Source organism: Bombina bombina, chromosome 7 (genome assembly GCF_027579735.1).
Source record: "Bombina bombina isolate aBomBom1 chromosome 7, aBomBom1.pri, whole genome shotgun sequence".
Taxonomy (NCBI): domain Eukaryota; kingdom Metazoa; phylum Chordata; class Amphibia; order Anura; family Bombinatoridae; genus Bombina; species Bombina bombina.
The window spans coordinates 552,917,439-552,932,114 of record NC_069505.1 but is presented as its reverse complement, the minus strand read 5'-3'; the positions used below and the strand labels follow the sequence as shown (position 1 = coordinate 552,932,114).

General features: G+C 40.2%; 1 protein-coding gene across 1 annotated transcript in view; it reads left to right on the top strand.

Moving 5' to 3' along the window:
* SYNGAP1 (synaptic Ras GTPase activating protein 1) overlaps window positions 1–14,676 on the top strand; it is a 620,999-nt gene that overhangs the window by 448,336 nt on the left and 157,987 nt on the right. The window contains exons 11-12 of the mRNA XM_053721876.1: window positions 8,516–8,717; window positions 12,219–12,397. Of these exons, the coding sequence (XP_053577851.1) occupies window positions 8,516–8,717; window positions 12,219–12,397 (381 nt within the window). The remainder of the gene's footprint in view (window positions 1–8,515; window positions 8,718–12,218; window positions 12,398–14,676) is intronic.

The window sequence follows — 14,676 nt, the reverse complement described above, 5'->3', positions numbered from 1 at the left end:
GCTAGTTTATCCGACTTACGGCACTTTATGAACAGCCGGCGCCGTATATGTGATAACCAGATGTGCAAGGTGAAATTACGGGCGGCGCGGGTTTCAGCAGTTTGTGCTGAAGCCTGCACCGTATATGTAATCTTGCCCCATTATTGCATTGCTGCTCATTCAACAAATGATACCAAGAGAATGAAGCAAATTTGATAATAGAAGTAAACTGGAAAGTTGCTTACAATTGAATATTCTATCTAAATCATGAAAGATACATTTTTGGGTTTCATGTCCCTTTAACCGTCAATCGATTAGTGTCCCTAGCCAGCAATTAAGCACTACTCTCGAACAACTTTAGAAAGAGGCCAATAATAGTGCAGTATACTCAGACATAGAAATTGCACTAAATGGAAAATACTCACTGGCGAACGTGAAAAATATTCTTTTATTGACGAAAACTGGAACACAAATCAATGTAAAATTCCATCTTTACTAAAAATCAGTTCTATAAAGCTCAATATAAACATAAACAAAGCAATAAAAGAATATATTTCACATTCACCTGCGAGTATTTTCCATTTAGTGCAGCTTGTGGGGTTGATTTATGCTACAGCGAACGCTGCTTCCGACCCACTCCGCTTTAGTTCCGGCTGAAGCGGAAGTTAAGAAGCAGCGCTCCTAAGACCGCTGCTCCTTAACTCGTCCGCCACCTCTGAGGCGGCGGACAGCAATCAGCCCGATTGAATACGATCGGGTTGATTGACTCCCCCTGCTAGTGGCCGATTGGCTGCAAATCTGCAGGGGGGCGGTATTGCACCAGCAGGTCACAAGAACCGCTGGTGCAATGATAAATGCTGACAGCGTATGCTGTTGGCATCTATCGATGTGCGGCAGACATGATTCGCAATAGCGGATCATGTCTGTCCGCACCATGGTAAAAATACCCCTGTATGTTTGAATATACTGCACTATTATTGGTCTTTTCTGCAGGGCCGGACTGTGAAATCAGACCGGCCCTGGAAATGTTTGAAGACCGGCCCCAATACCCCCGACCCCTCCTCCACCCCGGCCCCACTTTCACCCCCCTTACCTTTGCCTAGGGCCACTTTTTTGCCACCAAAGGCCCCCAAGCCCACATAAGGAGCAGAGCAGCTTTAAAGAAACACGCTACGTATGTGCACAAGGCTTGCTCTGTGACCTCCCTGACCAAGGATATGGCCCTGCGGCAGTGACAGTATCCCGGAAATCTTAATAGCTGGCCAGGACATTTGACGATTGAAGGTTAAGCCGATAACATTTCCCGAGAAGGACAACGCCAACGCTGCCATATCACAAACACAATTGAAGTGCATTGCACTTTTGAATAGAAACATTCTTGCAATATTCTTGTGTAAGCAAAAATGCTTCTAGTAAAAGCTGTCACTGTTTTTAGTTTCGGCTTTTATTGTGTAAGTGCACGTGAAACATATCTAAATAGGCTTCATGCACCAGCATTTAAAAAGTATATCTGCACAGAGAGATGTTGGTGCCTCGCATTTTGTAAATCAAGACATCTCCAGCCCAATACGAGACACCGACAGCTATCTGTACAGACATACTTTTCAAAAGACAGTTGCATGAAGCATATTTAGGTATGCTTCATGTGCATGTGCACAGTAAATGCTCTCACTTTTACTAGATAGCTTTTACAAGAAGCATTTTTGTTATTGCAAGTATATTACAAAAGTGAAATGCATTGATGTACATTTCAGTTTTGGCTGTGATGTCCTTTTAACTTATTAAAAGCAAATCTTTATTAACCAGATTTGCCTGTTGTTTTTAAAGGGACATGAAACCCTAAATATTTATTTCATGGCTCACACAGAGCAATTTTATACAACTTTCCAATTTATTTCCTGAATGGACAGCGCCAAAAAAGGAAACAAAAAATATATTTGAAATTAATTTATTAGGATCTAAAAATATAACACAATGTAAGCATATAGTTGTCACATAATAAATGTATTTATATATATATATCTCAAAAGTCAAAATAGGGTATAGCCCAGCACTCCAACCAGGTGGAACAGCCACAACCTGGGTGCAATCCTTATAAGAGATAGTTAAAGAACAATGTAGAAGAAGGGCACTCTCAGGGTTTGTATAGAGACAAATATTTTCTTTATTCCTAGAACATTAATACATGGTCGACGTTTCGGCCCTCAGTTGGGCCTTCATCAGGACAGGTATTATCTTTAAACTGCCGAGTGGCAGTAGTCATAGATCCAAACAAGCTTGTGTCCAATTTACTTGTATAAGCAAATTTTATTTTATCATCTTGGTATCCTTTGTTGAACAGCAGGGAGGTAAGTTTCGGAGCGTCCATGTGATTGCAACACTATATGGCAGCAGTTTTGCAAGAACAAAGAATACCATGAGATCAAAGCAAATTTGATATTAGAATTAAATTGGACATTTTTAAAAAATTGAATGCTCTGAATCATAAAAGAAAAACAATTGGCTTTATGTCCTATTAAAGGGACAGTAAACCCACATTTTTTCTTTCATGATTCTGGTACAGCATGCAATTTTAAGCAACTTTCTAATTCACTCCTATTATCAATTTTTCCTCGTTCACATGCTATCTTGATTTTAAAAAGCTAGACTGTAAGCTTAAGAGCTTGCTGATTTGTAGCTAAATGTAGCAAACCAATCAGCAAGCGCTAACCAGGTGCTGAAGCAAAAATGGGACGGCTCCTAACCTTACATTACTGCTATTTCAAATAAAGACAACAAGAGAACAAAGAAAATGTGTTAATAGGAGCAAATGAGAAAGTTGCTTAAAATTGCATGCTCTATCTGAATCATGAAAGAAAAAAATGTGGGTTTAGTATCCCTTTAAGTAAACTGGGCAGAAACAAAACTTTCAACACTGATGGATGTAGAATTTATATAATGTACATCAGTGCTGTTCTAGGCACTGCAAAATCTCATACCTTTTGATTACAGTTTTATTTGCCTCGTATATTTCTTACATGATAAAGGAGTCATGCCCACCCACTATACTTCCAGTGATCATTCATACATTGTAAAATGAATAAATAAAACATTTCTTGCTAGGTTACAAGTGAAGCGCAAACGGTTTTGCGCAAGAGTTATCGTGTTTTTGTGACCCATTTTAATTGCGCTGATAATACAAGTTGAGCGAAAGCGCGATTGCGCTAGCACAATCGCGAGTTACGCTTAAATCCTTACCGCAATCTCAGTGCTGTGGTTAACTGTTTTCCGAAAAAACACATCAAAAATACATTACAAAGTACAGTTGCACCCATAATAACACTGTCTAATAAAAATTATGTAAAAAAATATTGCACAAAAAAGTTACAAGGGATATGGGGCGCGATCCGATAAAGATCGTAGTTTGCGGCGCAAGCGAGGGAACCCCCGCCGCCCGTAGTTTCAGCTTGCATCTCGAGCTATCCTATATACGGCGCCGTCAGATGCTAAAGTGCCGTAAGTCTGATAAACCAGCGATGTCCAGAAATCTGCGTAAGTACAAATTTCTGGAGTCGCCAGTGACTTACGGCACTTTAGAAACTGCCGGCGCCTACAAAACCTAACTAAATTATTAAATCTCCCGTACTGTCTAACACGCCTCCCAAACATAGCCCGACACGTATACCCCTCTATCCGCTATCCCCCCTCACTATCCTAACAATAAAAAATGTATTAACCCCTAAACCGCCGCTCCCGGACCCCGCCGCCACCTAATAAATTTATTAACCCCTAAGCCGCCGCTCTTGGACCCCGCCGCCACCTACATTAAAAGTATAACCCCCTAATGTGATCCCCCTACACCGTCGCCAGCTACATTACATACCCCCTAATGTGAGCCCCTTACACCGCCGCCATCTACATTACCTACCCCCTAATGTGAGCTCCTTACACCGCCGCCATCTATATTACCTACCCCCTAATGTGAGCCCCTTACACCGCCGCCATCTACATTATCTACCCCCTAATGTGAGCCCCTTACACCGCCGCCACCTACATTAACTACCCCCTAATGTGAGCTCCTACCCCGCCGCCAGCTATATTAAAATTATTAACCCCTAATTTAATCCCCCTACACCGCCGCCAGCTATATTAATTACATTAACCCCTAATTTAATCCCCCTACCCCGCCGCCAGCTATATTAATTACATTAACCCCTAATTTAATCCCCCTATACTGCCGCCAGCTATATTCAATTAATTAACCCCTAATCTAATCCCCCTACAACGCCGCCAGCTATATTAACTATATTAACCCTAATTATATTAGGGTTAATATAGTTAATATAGTTATTATATTATATATATATTAACTATATTAACCCTAATTATATTAGGGTTAATATAGTTAATATCGTTATTATATTATATATATATTAAGTATAATAACTCTATCTAACTCTAACATCCCTAACTAAATTCTTATTAAAATAAATCTAATTAATATTAATATTATTAATTAAAATATTCCTATTTAAATCTAAATACTTACCTATAAAATAAACCCTAAGATAGCTACAATGTAATTAATAATTACATTGTAGCTATTTTAGGGTTTATATTTATTTTACAGGTAACTTGGAATTTATTTTAACTAGGTACAATAGCTATTAAATAGTTAATAACTATTTAATAGCTACCTAGTTAAAATAATTACCAATTTACCTGTAAAATAAATCCTAACCTAAGTTACAAATACACCTACACTATCAATAAATTAAATAAACTACAAATATCTGAACTAAAATACAATTAAATAAACTAAACTAAATTACAAAAAAAACAAACACTAAATTACAAAAAATAAAAAAAGATTACAAGATTTTTAAGCTAATTACACCTATTCTAAGCCCCCTAATAAAATAATAAAGCCCCCCAAAATAAAAAAATGTCCCTACCCTATTCTAAAATACAAAAGTTAACAGCTCTATTACCTTATCAGCCCTTAAAATGGCCTTTTGCGGGGCATGCCCCAAAGAAATCAGCTCTTTTGCCTGTAAAAAAACCCCACAATACCACCCCCCACCATTACAACATTACAACCCACCACCCACATACCCCTACGCTAACCCAAACCCCCCTTAAATAAACCTAACACTACCCCCCTGAAGATCTCCCTACCTTGTATTCACCCAGCCGGGCAGAACTCTTCATCCGATCCGGGCGATGTCTTCAATCAAGCGGCAGAGAAGAAGTCTTCCATCCGGCGATGTCTTCATCCAAGCGGCAAAGAAGAAGTCTTCCATCCGGCGATGTCTTCAATCAAGCGGCAGAGAAGATGTCCTCCCTCGGGGCAAAGTTTTCTTCCAAGCAGCATCTTCAATCTTCTTTCTTCGCTCCTCCGACGCGGAACATCCATCCGGCACGACGACTTCCCGACGAATGAGGAACCAATCAGCCAATCGGATTGAACTTGAATCTGATTGGCTGATTTAATCAGCCAATCAGATTTTTCTACCTTAATTCCGATTGGCTGATAGAATCCTATCAGCCAATCGGAAATCAACGGACGCCATCTTGGATGACATCATTTAAAGGAACCTCATTTGTCGGGAAGTCGTCGTGCCGGATGGATGTTCCGCATCGGAGGAGCGAAGAAAGAAGATTGAAGATGCCGCTTGGAAGAAAACTTCGCCCCGATGGAGGACCTCTTCTCTGCCGCTTGATTGAAGACATCGCCGGATGGAAGACTTCTTCTTTGCCGCTTGGATGAAGACATCGCCGGATGGAAGACTTCTTCTCTGCCGCTTGATTGAAGACATCGCCCGGATCGGATGAAGAGTTCTGCCCGGCTGGGTGAATACAAGGTAGGGAGATCTTCAGGGGGGTAGTGTTAGGTTTATTTAAGGGGGGTTCGGGTTAGAGTAGGGGTATGTGGGTGGTGGGTTGTAATGTTGGGGGGTGGTATTGTGGGGTTTTTTTACAGGCAAAAGAGCTGATTTCTTTGGGGCATGCCCCGCAAAAGGCCCTTTTTAAGGGCTGGTAAGGTAATAGAGCTGTTAACTTTTGTATTTTAGAATAGGGTAGAGACATTTTTTTATTTTGGGGGGCTTTATTATTTTATTAGGGGGCTTAGAATAGGTGTAATTAGCTTAAAAATCTTGTAATCTTTTTTTATTTTTTGTATTTTAGTGGGGTTTTTTTTGTAATTTAGTTTAGTTTATTTAATTGTATTTTAGTTTAGATATTTGTAGTTTGTTTAATTTATTGATAGTGTAGGTGTATTTGTAACTTAGGTTAGGATTTATTTTACAGGTAAATTGGTAATTATTTTAACTAGGTAGCTATTAAATAGTTATGAACTAATTAATAGCTATTGTACCTAGATAAAATAAATACCAAGTTACCTGTAAAATAAATATAAACCCTAAAATAGCTACAATGTAATTATTAATTACATTGTAGCTATCTTAGGGTTTATTTTATAGGTAAGTATTTAGATTTAAATAGGAATATTTTAATTAATAATATTAATATTAATTAGATTTATTTTAATAAGAATTTAGTTAGGGATGTTAGAGTTAGAAAGGGTTATTATACCTAATATATATATATAATATAATAACGATATTAACTATATTAACCCTAATATAATTAGGGTTAATATAGTTAATATATATATAATATAATAACTATATTAACTATATTAACCCTAATATAATTAGGGTTAATATAGTTAATATAGCTGGCGGCGGTATAGGGGGATTAGATTAGGGGTTAATCTATTTAATATAGCTGGCGGCAGTGTAGGGGGATTAGATTAGGGGTTAATTAATTTAATATAGCTGGCGGCGGTATAGGGGGATTAAATTAGGGGTTAATGTAATTAATATAGCTTGTGGCGGGGTAGGGGGATTAAATTAGGGGTTAATAATTTTAATATAGCTGGCGGTGGGGTAGGAGCTCACATTAGGGGGTAGTTAATATAGCTGGCGGCGGGGTAGGAGCTCACATTAGGGGGTAGTTAATGTAGGTGGCGGTGGTGTAGGGGGCTCACATTAGGGGGTAGGTAATGTAGGTGGCGGTGGTGTACGGGGCTCACATTAGGGGGTAGGTAATGTAGCTGGCGACGGTGTAGGGGGATTACATTAGGGGGTTATACTTTTAATGTAGGTGGCGGCGGGGTCCGGGAGCGGGCCGGTTTAAGGGTTAAATACTTTATTAGGGATTGTGGCGGGGGATCGCGGTTGACAGGTAGATAGACATTGCGCATGCGTTAGGTGTTAGGTTTTATTTAGCAGATCGCGGTTGACAGGTAGATAGACATTGCGCATGCGTTGGGTGTTAGGTTTTATTTAGCAGGTAGTTTAGGGAGTTACGGGGCTCCAATAGACAGCGTAAGGCTTACTATGGCTGCATTTTGTGGCGAGGTGAAAATGGAGTAAGATTTCTCCATTTTCGCCACGTAAGTCCTTACGCTGTATATTGGATACCAAACTGCGCGGGTTTGGTATACCTGCCTATGGCCCAAAAAACTACGGGCGAAGGCAGAAATATACGAGCGTAACTTCTAGGTTACGCCGTATATAGGATACCAAACCCGCGCAAAATTCTGCGTCGCCGGCTTTTGCGGGCGACGCTGCATATCGGATTGGGCCCCAAATATATGCGATCTCAGGTGTTAGAAAAAAAAAAGCATTAATCTATATGTATAAAATATTTTTTCATATTCTCATGTCGTGTATGCGCATATTATAGTATGCGACCATTTTTGCGCATATTACAGTATGCAATTGGATATGTTACAAACAAACATGTTGAAGAACATTGAAATATTAAATATTCACAATTACATGTCGGGTTTGCGCTAATGAGAATATGTCATGGTGTGCGCAAGAGAGTAGGTGTTTTTTTTTTTAAATTTTCTTCTCTATTGACTTCTATAGGGGAATACGTGAACGCGCAAGCGATATTGTAAGTTCAGATTTTTGCGCTAGTCGGGTTACCGTTTGCGGAAAATACATTGTTGTTTTTTAACTTGTAATACGAATGCAACCTGACTAGTGCAAAAAGCTTAACTCTAGCAGAGTTTTCGCAATTGCGGGGAAAAAATACTGCGCCACTTGTAATCTATCCCTTATAGTGTGAATGGAAAGGCATCATGTAATATATCGACCTCTAATATGTACCACCCCTTTAAATCATGGTGCCCTAAGCTGAGTTGGTGTAGGCCAAAAAATGCACATCATGTATAGTGGCTATTTTTCACACATTTTCTCTTTAATTTCCGTCCTCTCGATAATGTTCCCCATCCTTTCCTTCCCGAGGTTACACAGAGGTGACAGACGTAGATTCTACTCTTATGATTGCATGGTGACAGTTACTATACACAGAAGGGGCCAGTGACACGCAGGTTCTGCACTCATCACTACAGGGTGACACAGTGACAGACAGAAGGGATATATGGGATGTGGAGACTGGACCAACCCTTCATTGCAATGTGACACAGAGGATCTAGTGTTCTGCGTATAGATCAGTATGGAGATGCCCCTCTCAGTAGGTTCAGCAGTAAAGAAGAGCACATGTCGTTCATGAATGAGTTTCTGGAGTCGGAGCTGGCCAACATGCAGAACTTCTTGTATGAAATCTCAAACATGGACGCACTCACCAACAGCAGCAACTTTGAGGGCTACATAGACCTGGGGCGGGAGCTGAGCACCCTGCACGCCCTGCTGTGGGAGGTGATACCCCAGCTCAGCAAGGTGAGTGTTTGGTCAAAAAGGCAACTGCATAGGCAACGAGGGAACAGTATAGTCAGCAAGCATTGTATGCACGTCATAATATATTACTGTGAGCCTATGCTGGTCAAAAAGGCAACTGCATAGGCAACGAGGGAACAGTATAGTCAGCAAGCATTGTATGCACATCATAATATATTACTGTGACCTGCAAGCATTGTATGCACGTCATAATATATTACTGTGAGCCTATGCTGGTCAAAAAGGCAACTGCATAGGCAACGAGGGAACAGTATAGTCAGCAAGCATTGTATGCACGTCATAATATATTACTGTGAGCCTATGCTGGTCAAAAAGGCAACTGCATAGGCAACAAGGGAACAGTATAGTCAGCAAGCAATGTATGCACGTAATCATATATTACTGTGAGCCTATGCTGGTCAAAAAGGCAACTGCATAGGCAACAAGGGAACAGTATAGTCAGCAAGTATTGTATGCACGTAATAATATATTACTGTGAGCCTATGCTGGTCAAAAAGGCAACTGCATAGGCAACAAGGGAACAGTATAGTCAGCAAGCATTGTATGCACGTCATAATATATTACTGTGAGCCTATGCTGGTCAAAAAGGCAACTGCATAGGCAACAAGGGAACAGTATAGTCAGCAAGCAATGTATGCATGTAATCATATATTACTGTGAGCCTATGCTGGTCAAAAAGGCAACTGCATAGGCAAGAAGGGAACAGTATAGTCTGCAAGTATTGTATGCACGTAATAATATATTACTGTGACCTATGCTGATCAAAAAAGCATCTGCATAGGCAACAAGGGAACAGTATAGTCAGCAAGCAATGTATGCACGTAATAATATATTACTGTGAGCCTATGCTGGTCAAAAAGGCAACTGCATAGGCAACAAGGGAACAGTATAGTCAGCAAGCAATGTATGCACTTAATATATTACTGTGAGCCTATGCTGGTCAAAAAAGCATCTGCATAGGCAACGAGGGAACAGTATAGTCAGCAAGCAAAAGGCCACTGCATAGGCAACGAGGGAACAGTATAGTCAGCAAGCAATGTATGCACGTAATGATATATTACTGTGAGCCTATACTGGTCAAAAAGGCAACTGCATAGGCAACGAGGGAAAAGTATAGTACAGCAAGCAATGTATTACTGTGAGCCTATGCTTAACAAGTGTAGTCTTAAGTGAAAACTCAGGACAGAGGGGAACACATTGTATGGTCAACAATGCAGTTGTATAGGCAGTGAGGCAATTGTACGGCAGTGTATTCTTCCTCAGTTTTTGTTAGCAATGTATTCTTATAGCAGTATATTAGTCTTAGGCAAGTACTACAGACTCAAGATCGGGTGAACACATTGTATGGCCAGCAAGGCTACTGCATTTGCAGCAAGGGAACAATGTGGTCAGCAAGGAGTATATTCTCATGGCATTATATTTATGTGAGAAAATGCTTAACAAGTGTAGTTTTAGGCAAGTATAGGACACAGTAAAAACCTAGTATGGTCAGCAAGAGAACTATGTGTGCAGCAAGTGAACAGTACGGACAGCAAGTAGTGTATTCTTAAAGTAGTGCATTAACCAGAGCATATGCTCAACATGGGTAGTCTAAGGCACGTACAAACTCATGATGTAGTGATCACATTGTATGGTCAGCAATACAACTTCATGTGCAGGGAGGGAACAATATGGTCAGCAAGGCAAGGTATTCTTATAGCAGTAAATTCAAGTGCTCACATGAATGTGCAAGTATATTCTTATGCAAGGACAAAATGAAAACAATGAGGCCTATTTATGAAATGTCTGTCGGACCTGATCCGACAGTGCGGATCAGGTCCGACAGACATCGCTGAATGCGGAGAGCAGTACACTCTCTGTATTCAGCATTGCACCAGCAGCTCTTGTGATTGGCTGCCAGCAGGGGGGTGTCAATCAACCCGATCGTACTCGATCGGGTTGAATTCCGGTGATTCCTGTCCGCCTCATCAGAGCAGGTGGACAGGGTTATGGAGCAGCGGTCTTTAGACCGCTGCTTCATAACTGCTGTTTCTGGCGAGCCTGCAGGCTCGCCAGAAACACGGGGCGTCAAGCTCCATTCGGAGCTTGATAGATAGGCCCCATAGTATGGTCAGCATGAGAACTGCATGTGCAGCAAGGGAATAGTATGGTCAGCAAGCACACTATTTGTATAGCAGTACATTCATCACAGCAAGGTCAGTCTAAGGCAAGTACAGACTAAGGGGTAGATTTATTATGTAGCGTATGCTGCTTTTTCCGCGCCAGCCTTCAGACTCGCCAGAAACAGGAGTTAAGAAGCAGTGGTCTTAAGACCGCTGCTCCTTAATTTGTCCGACACCTCTGAGGTGGAGGACTGCAATCATCCCGATCAGATACGATCAGGATGATTGATACCCCCTTCTAGCGGCCGATTGGCCGCGATTGTGCATGGAGTGGCATTGCACAAGCATTTTGACAAGAAATGCTTGTACAATGATAAATGCCGACAGCGTATGCTGTAGGCATTTATCAATGTCGGGCGGACATGATTCTCTACAGCGAATCATGTCTGCCCGCCATATATTAAATCTTCCCCTAAGGATAAAATGACCACATTGTATGGTCAGCAAGACAACTAAAGGCACAGTAAGGTAACAGTATGGTCAGCAAGTAGTGTATTCTTATAGCAGTACATTCATGTGAGCACATGCTTAACAAGTGCAGTCTTAGGCAGGTATGGACTCAGGATGGAGTGAAAACATAGTATGGTCAGCAAGACAACTGCAGTAAATATGGACAGCAAACAGGGTAGTCTAAGGCAAGTACTCAGGATGGAGTGATCACATTGTATGGTCAGAAAGAAAACAACATATGCAGTGAGGGAGCAGTATGGTCAGCAAGCAATGCATGCTTATAGCAATACTATCAAGGGAGCATATGCTCAACAAGGGTAGTCTAAGGCAAGTACAGACTAAGAATAGAGTGAACACATTTTTTTGTTAGCAAGATAATTGCATAGGCAGCAGGGGAACACTATGGCCAGCAACCAATGTATGCTCATAGCAATATATTTATGTAAGCATAAACTCAACAAGTGTAGTCTTAGGCAAGTACAAACTCAGTATGAAGTGAATATATTGAGACACGGTAGTTATATGATTATTAAATAACTGCATGTATAAATATGTTCACTACAAATTAAGCACTACAAATTAAGTAGATACTCTCCAAGACAGACCAAATTTCTGCAACAACTACATAAATTGAAGCTGATATGTTAGAACTTTGCTTTATTTTGAAGCTCACTTCCAAACTGATTTATCTCAAATTTGCGAGCTCCTTTTTGGGAAGAATTAAGTGCAAATGGATGGTAATTACATATAAGACACATTCTAAATCAAATTGGCTTCAAAACAAAGGAAAAACACTTTGACCCAGTAGACAAATTTCTGAGATCCAAGAGTATCACTTAAATATTTCTTTGCTTAAACTCCCATCCTATAGGATGCTCTTACAAAACTGGGACCTCTCCCCCGCCTTCTCAATGAAATCAGCCTTGCGCTCAGGAACCCCCACATCCAGCGGCAGCCGAGTCACCAGGAGAGGTTGCCCCCACCTAAACCTGTCATCTTAAGGGGACCGTCTGCGGAGCTACAGAGCTACCTCGTCCGGGACCTCAACAGGTATCTACTATGCATATTGGGTCACTTTGTATGGCAAAAAGTATAAATCATGTGCTTAACTGGTAACCCTGAATTAACTTTTTAGCTTGAATAAGGCCTGTTTATAGGTCAAAATGCATAACTACATACATAGTTTTCTTTTCCTTCATTGTAATTGAGTTTGAACTGCAGTGACAAGGCTCTCCCCTGACGCCAATGTTTCCAGCTAACAGCTCAAACTTCAAATTTGCATTTGGGGCATACAAGAGCCTTAAAGGGATGGTAAACTCTTCCCTTTTTAAAAACAGATACGGAATGTTAGTGATATTTTAGATTAAGTCTAATTCATCATTTGTAATTAAGTTGTGCTGTAATTTACTTTTTAGTATAGAAATTAAATTCAAACACCCACTTTAAACGTCAATTTTTCTGTGAGCTAACGGTTTGAATTGCTGTCCAATCAGCGATCTCCCCATATGACACTTTTGCTGTAGCTGATTGGAGAACAATTCAAACCGTTAGTTCACAGAAAAATATTTACTTTTGAAGTGGGCGGCAGAGAGTGGGGTATTTGAATTCCATATCTATATTAAAAAGTAATTTATAGCGCATCTTCGATACAACTGATGAATTAAACGCCATCTAAAATATCACTGACATTGCAGATCTGTTTTTATAAAAGGGAGAGTTTACTATCACTTAGGGTTATGCCATCAATTTAATTTCCTCGTGTTTAAAAGCCGCCCTACGTGATTGTGTTTTTTTTAGAAAACCTGCACAATACACAGTATTTTAAATATACTTAATAAAAATGAAATTATTATTTAATGTGCAACATAAGCCCCTATGTGTAGTTTTTATTTGGGGTAGTAGCACTGGGTATTTACTTTATAAAACATACTGTCATTTCTTCTCAATTTTATGTAAATTTTCCTGCATCCTGACATAAGTGCAAGGGTAGCATAAAAGGTTTCAGACCTCTGAGATAAAGAGACATTTGTACGTATATAAAAGCAGCATTTAAACACATTGATTCCTCTTTTTTTCTGCTAGGAAATATAAAGTAAAACCTGTTTACATACATTAGTATTAGATATGTCTTACTAATGCTCATTGGTTCATACCTACTTCCTGCTAATAGTCATTGGCTGATAGATTGCTACTGACTAATGCTCATTGGCCCATACCTACTTCCTGCTAATAGTCATTGGCTGATAGATTGCTACTGACTAATGCTCATTGGCTGACAGAAACAGTGAGCATTTCTGCCTCTCAAAAAGTACAGAAACTACACAACTGTATTCTTTTCATTCATTGTAAATTTAATTGAAATAATTTTTATTGAGTTTTCACAAACATAATTCAAGTCATGAACAGCAAGTACAGGTGGGTTAAAGTATATACTTCTTTCCAGCATAAGTACATAATATGGTAAGCCAAACGAACATTCCTAAAGACATAAAGACTACCTCGCCACCTATAACCACCTGTAGATACATACAATATAAACTTGAAATTTAACTTCCCCTTCCTACCCCCCTCCCCCCACCAGGTGTTTCCTTTTCCTCTGGGTGTCTAACCAAAATATATTAAAGTTTAATGTCATAACTTTGCTAAAAGTGTCAGGTATGTCCAGATACTATATGTCAGACCTTAATGGGTGTCCTCAAATCTCTCCCCGCTTTCCAACCTTCCTAGTCTCACCCTCTCCTCTTTCCTCTGGTTGGTATGTGGACGAGTGTGGTCCTTTAAAATCCAGTAAAACCAGATTTTCTGAAACTGATCAGTATTCCCTTGTGCCCATGCTGCTAGTTCTAACATTGTATAAGTGTCGTTTATTTTATCCAGTATTTCTGCCCACCCTGGTGCTCCCACCTTCCAGTGTCTGGCTATGCATATACGTACACAAGTACAAAGAATCTTAATAAAGGTGTTGAGTGCAGAATTTAACGGTCTTACCCTTTCATGCAGAAGTGCCTGAGTTATCGTGAGCTCAATATCTTCATCTAAAGTGTCACTAAGTAATCTCGAGAGACTCTGCCATATCGGTTGTATTTGTGAGCAGTCCCACCACATGTGCCTATATGTCCCTCTCTCCCCGCACCCTCTATAACAAGCTGCACTATTCAGGGATGGGATATGGGCTGTTCGTTCTGGCGTAAGGTACCATCTAAAAGCCACCTTCAAACAGTTCTCCTTCATATCTGCACTGAGCATGCCCTTCCCACTTTCTGATAAGATCTGTTCCCAGGTCGCCCTGTCTTTTACCTCCCCCACATCTCTCTCCCACCTCTCCATGA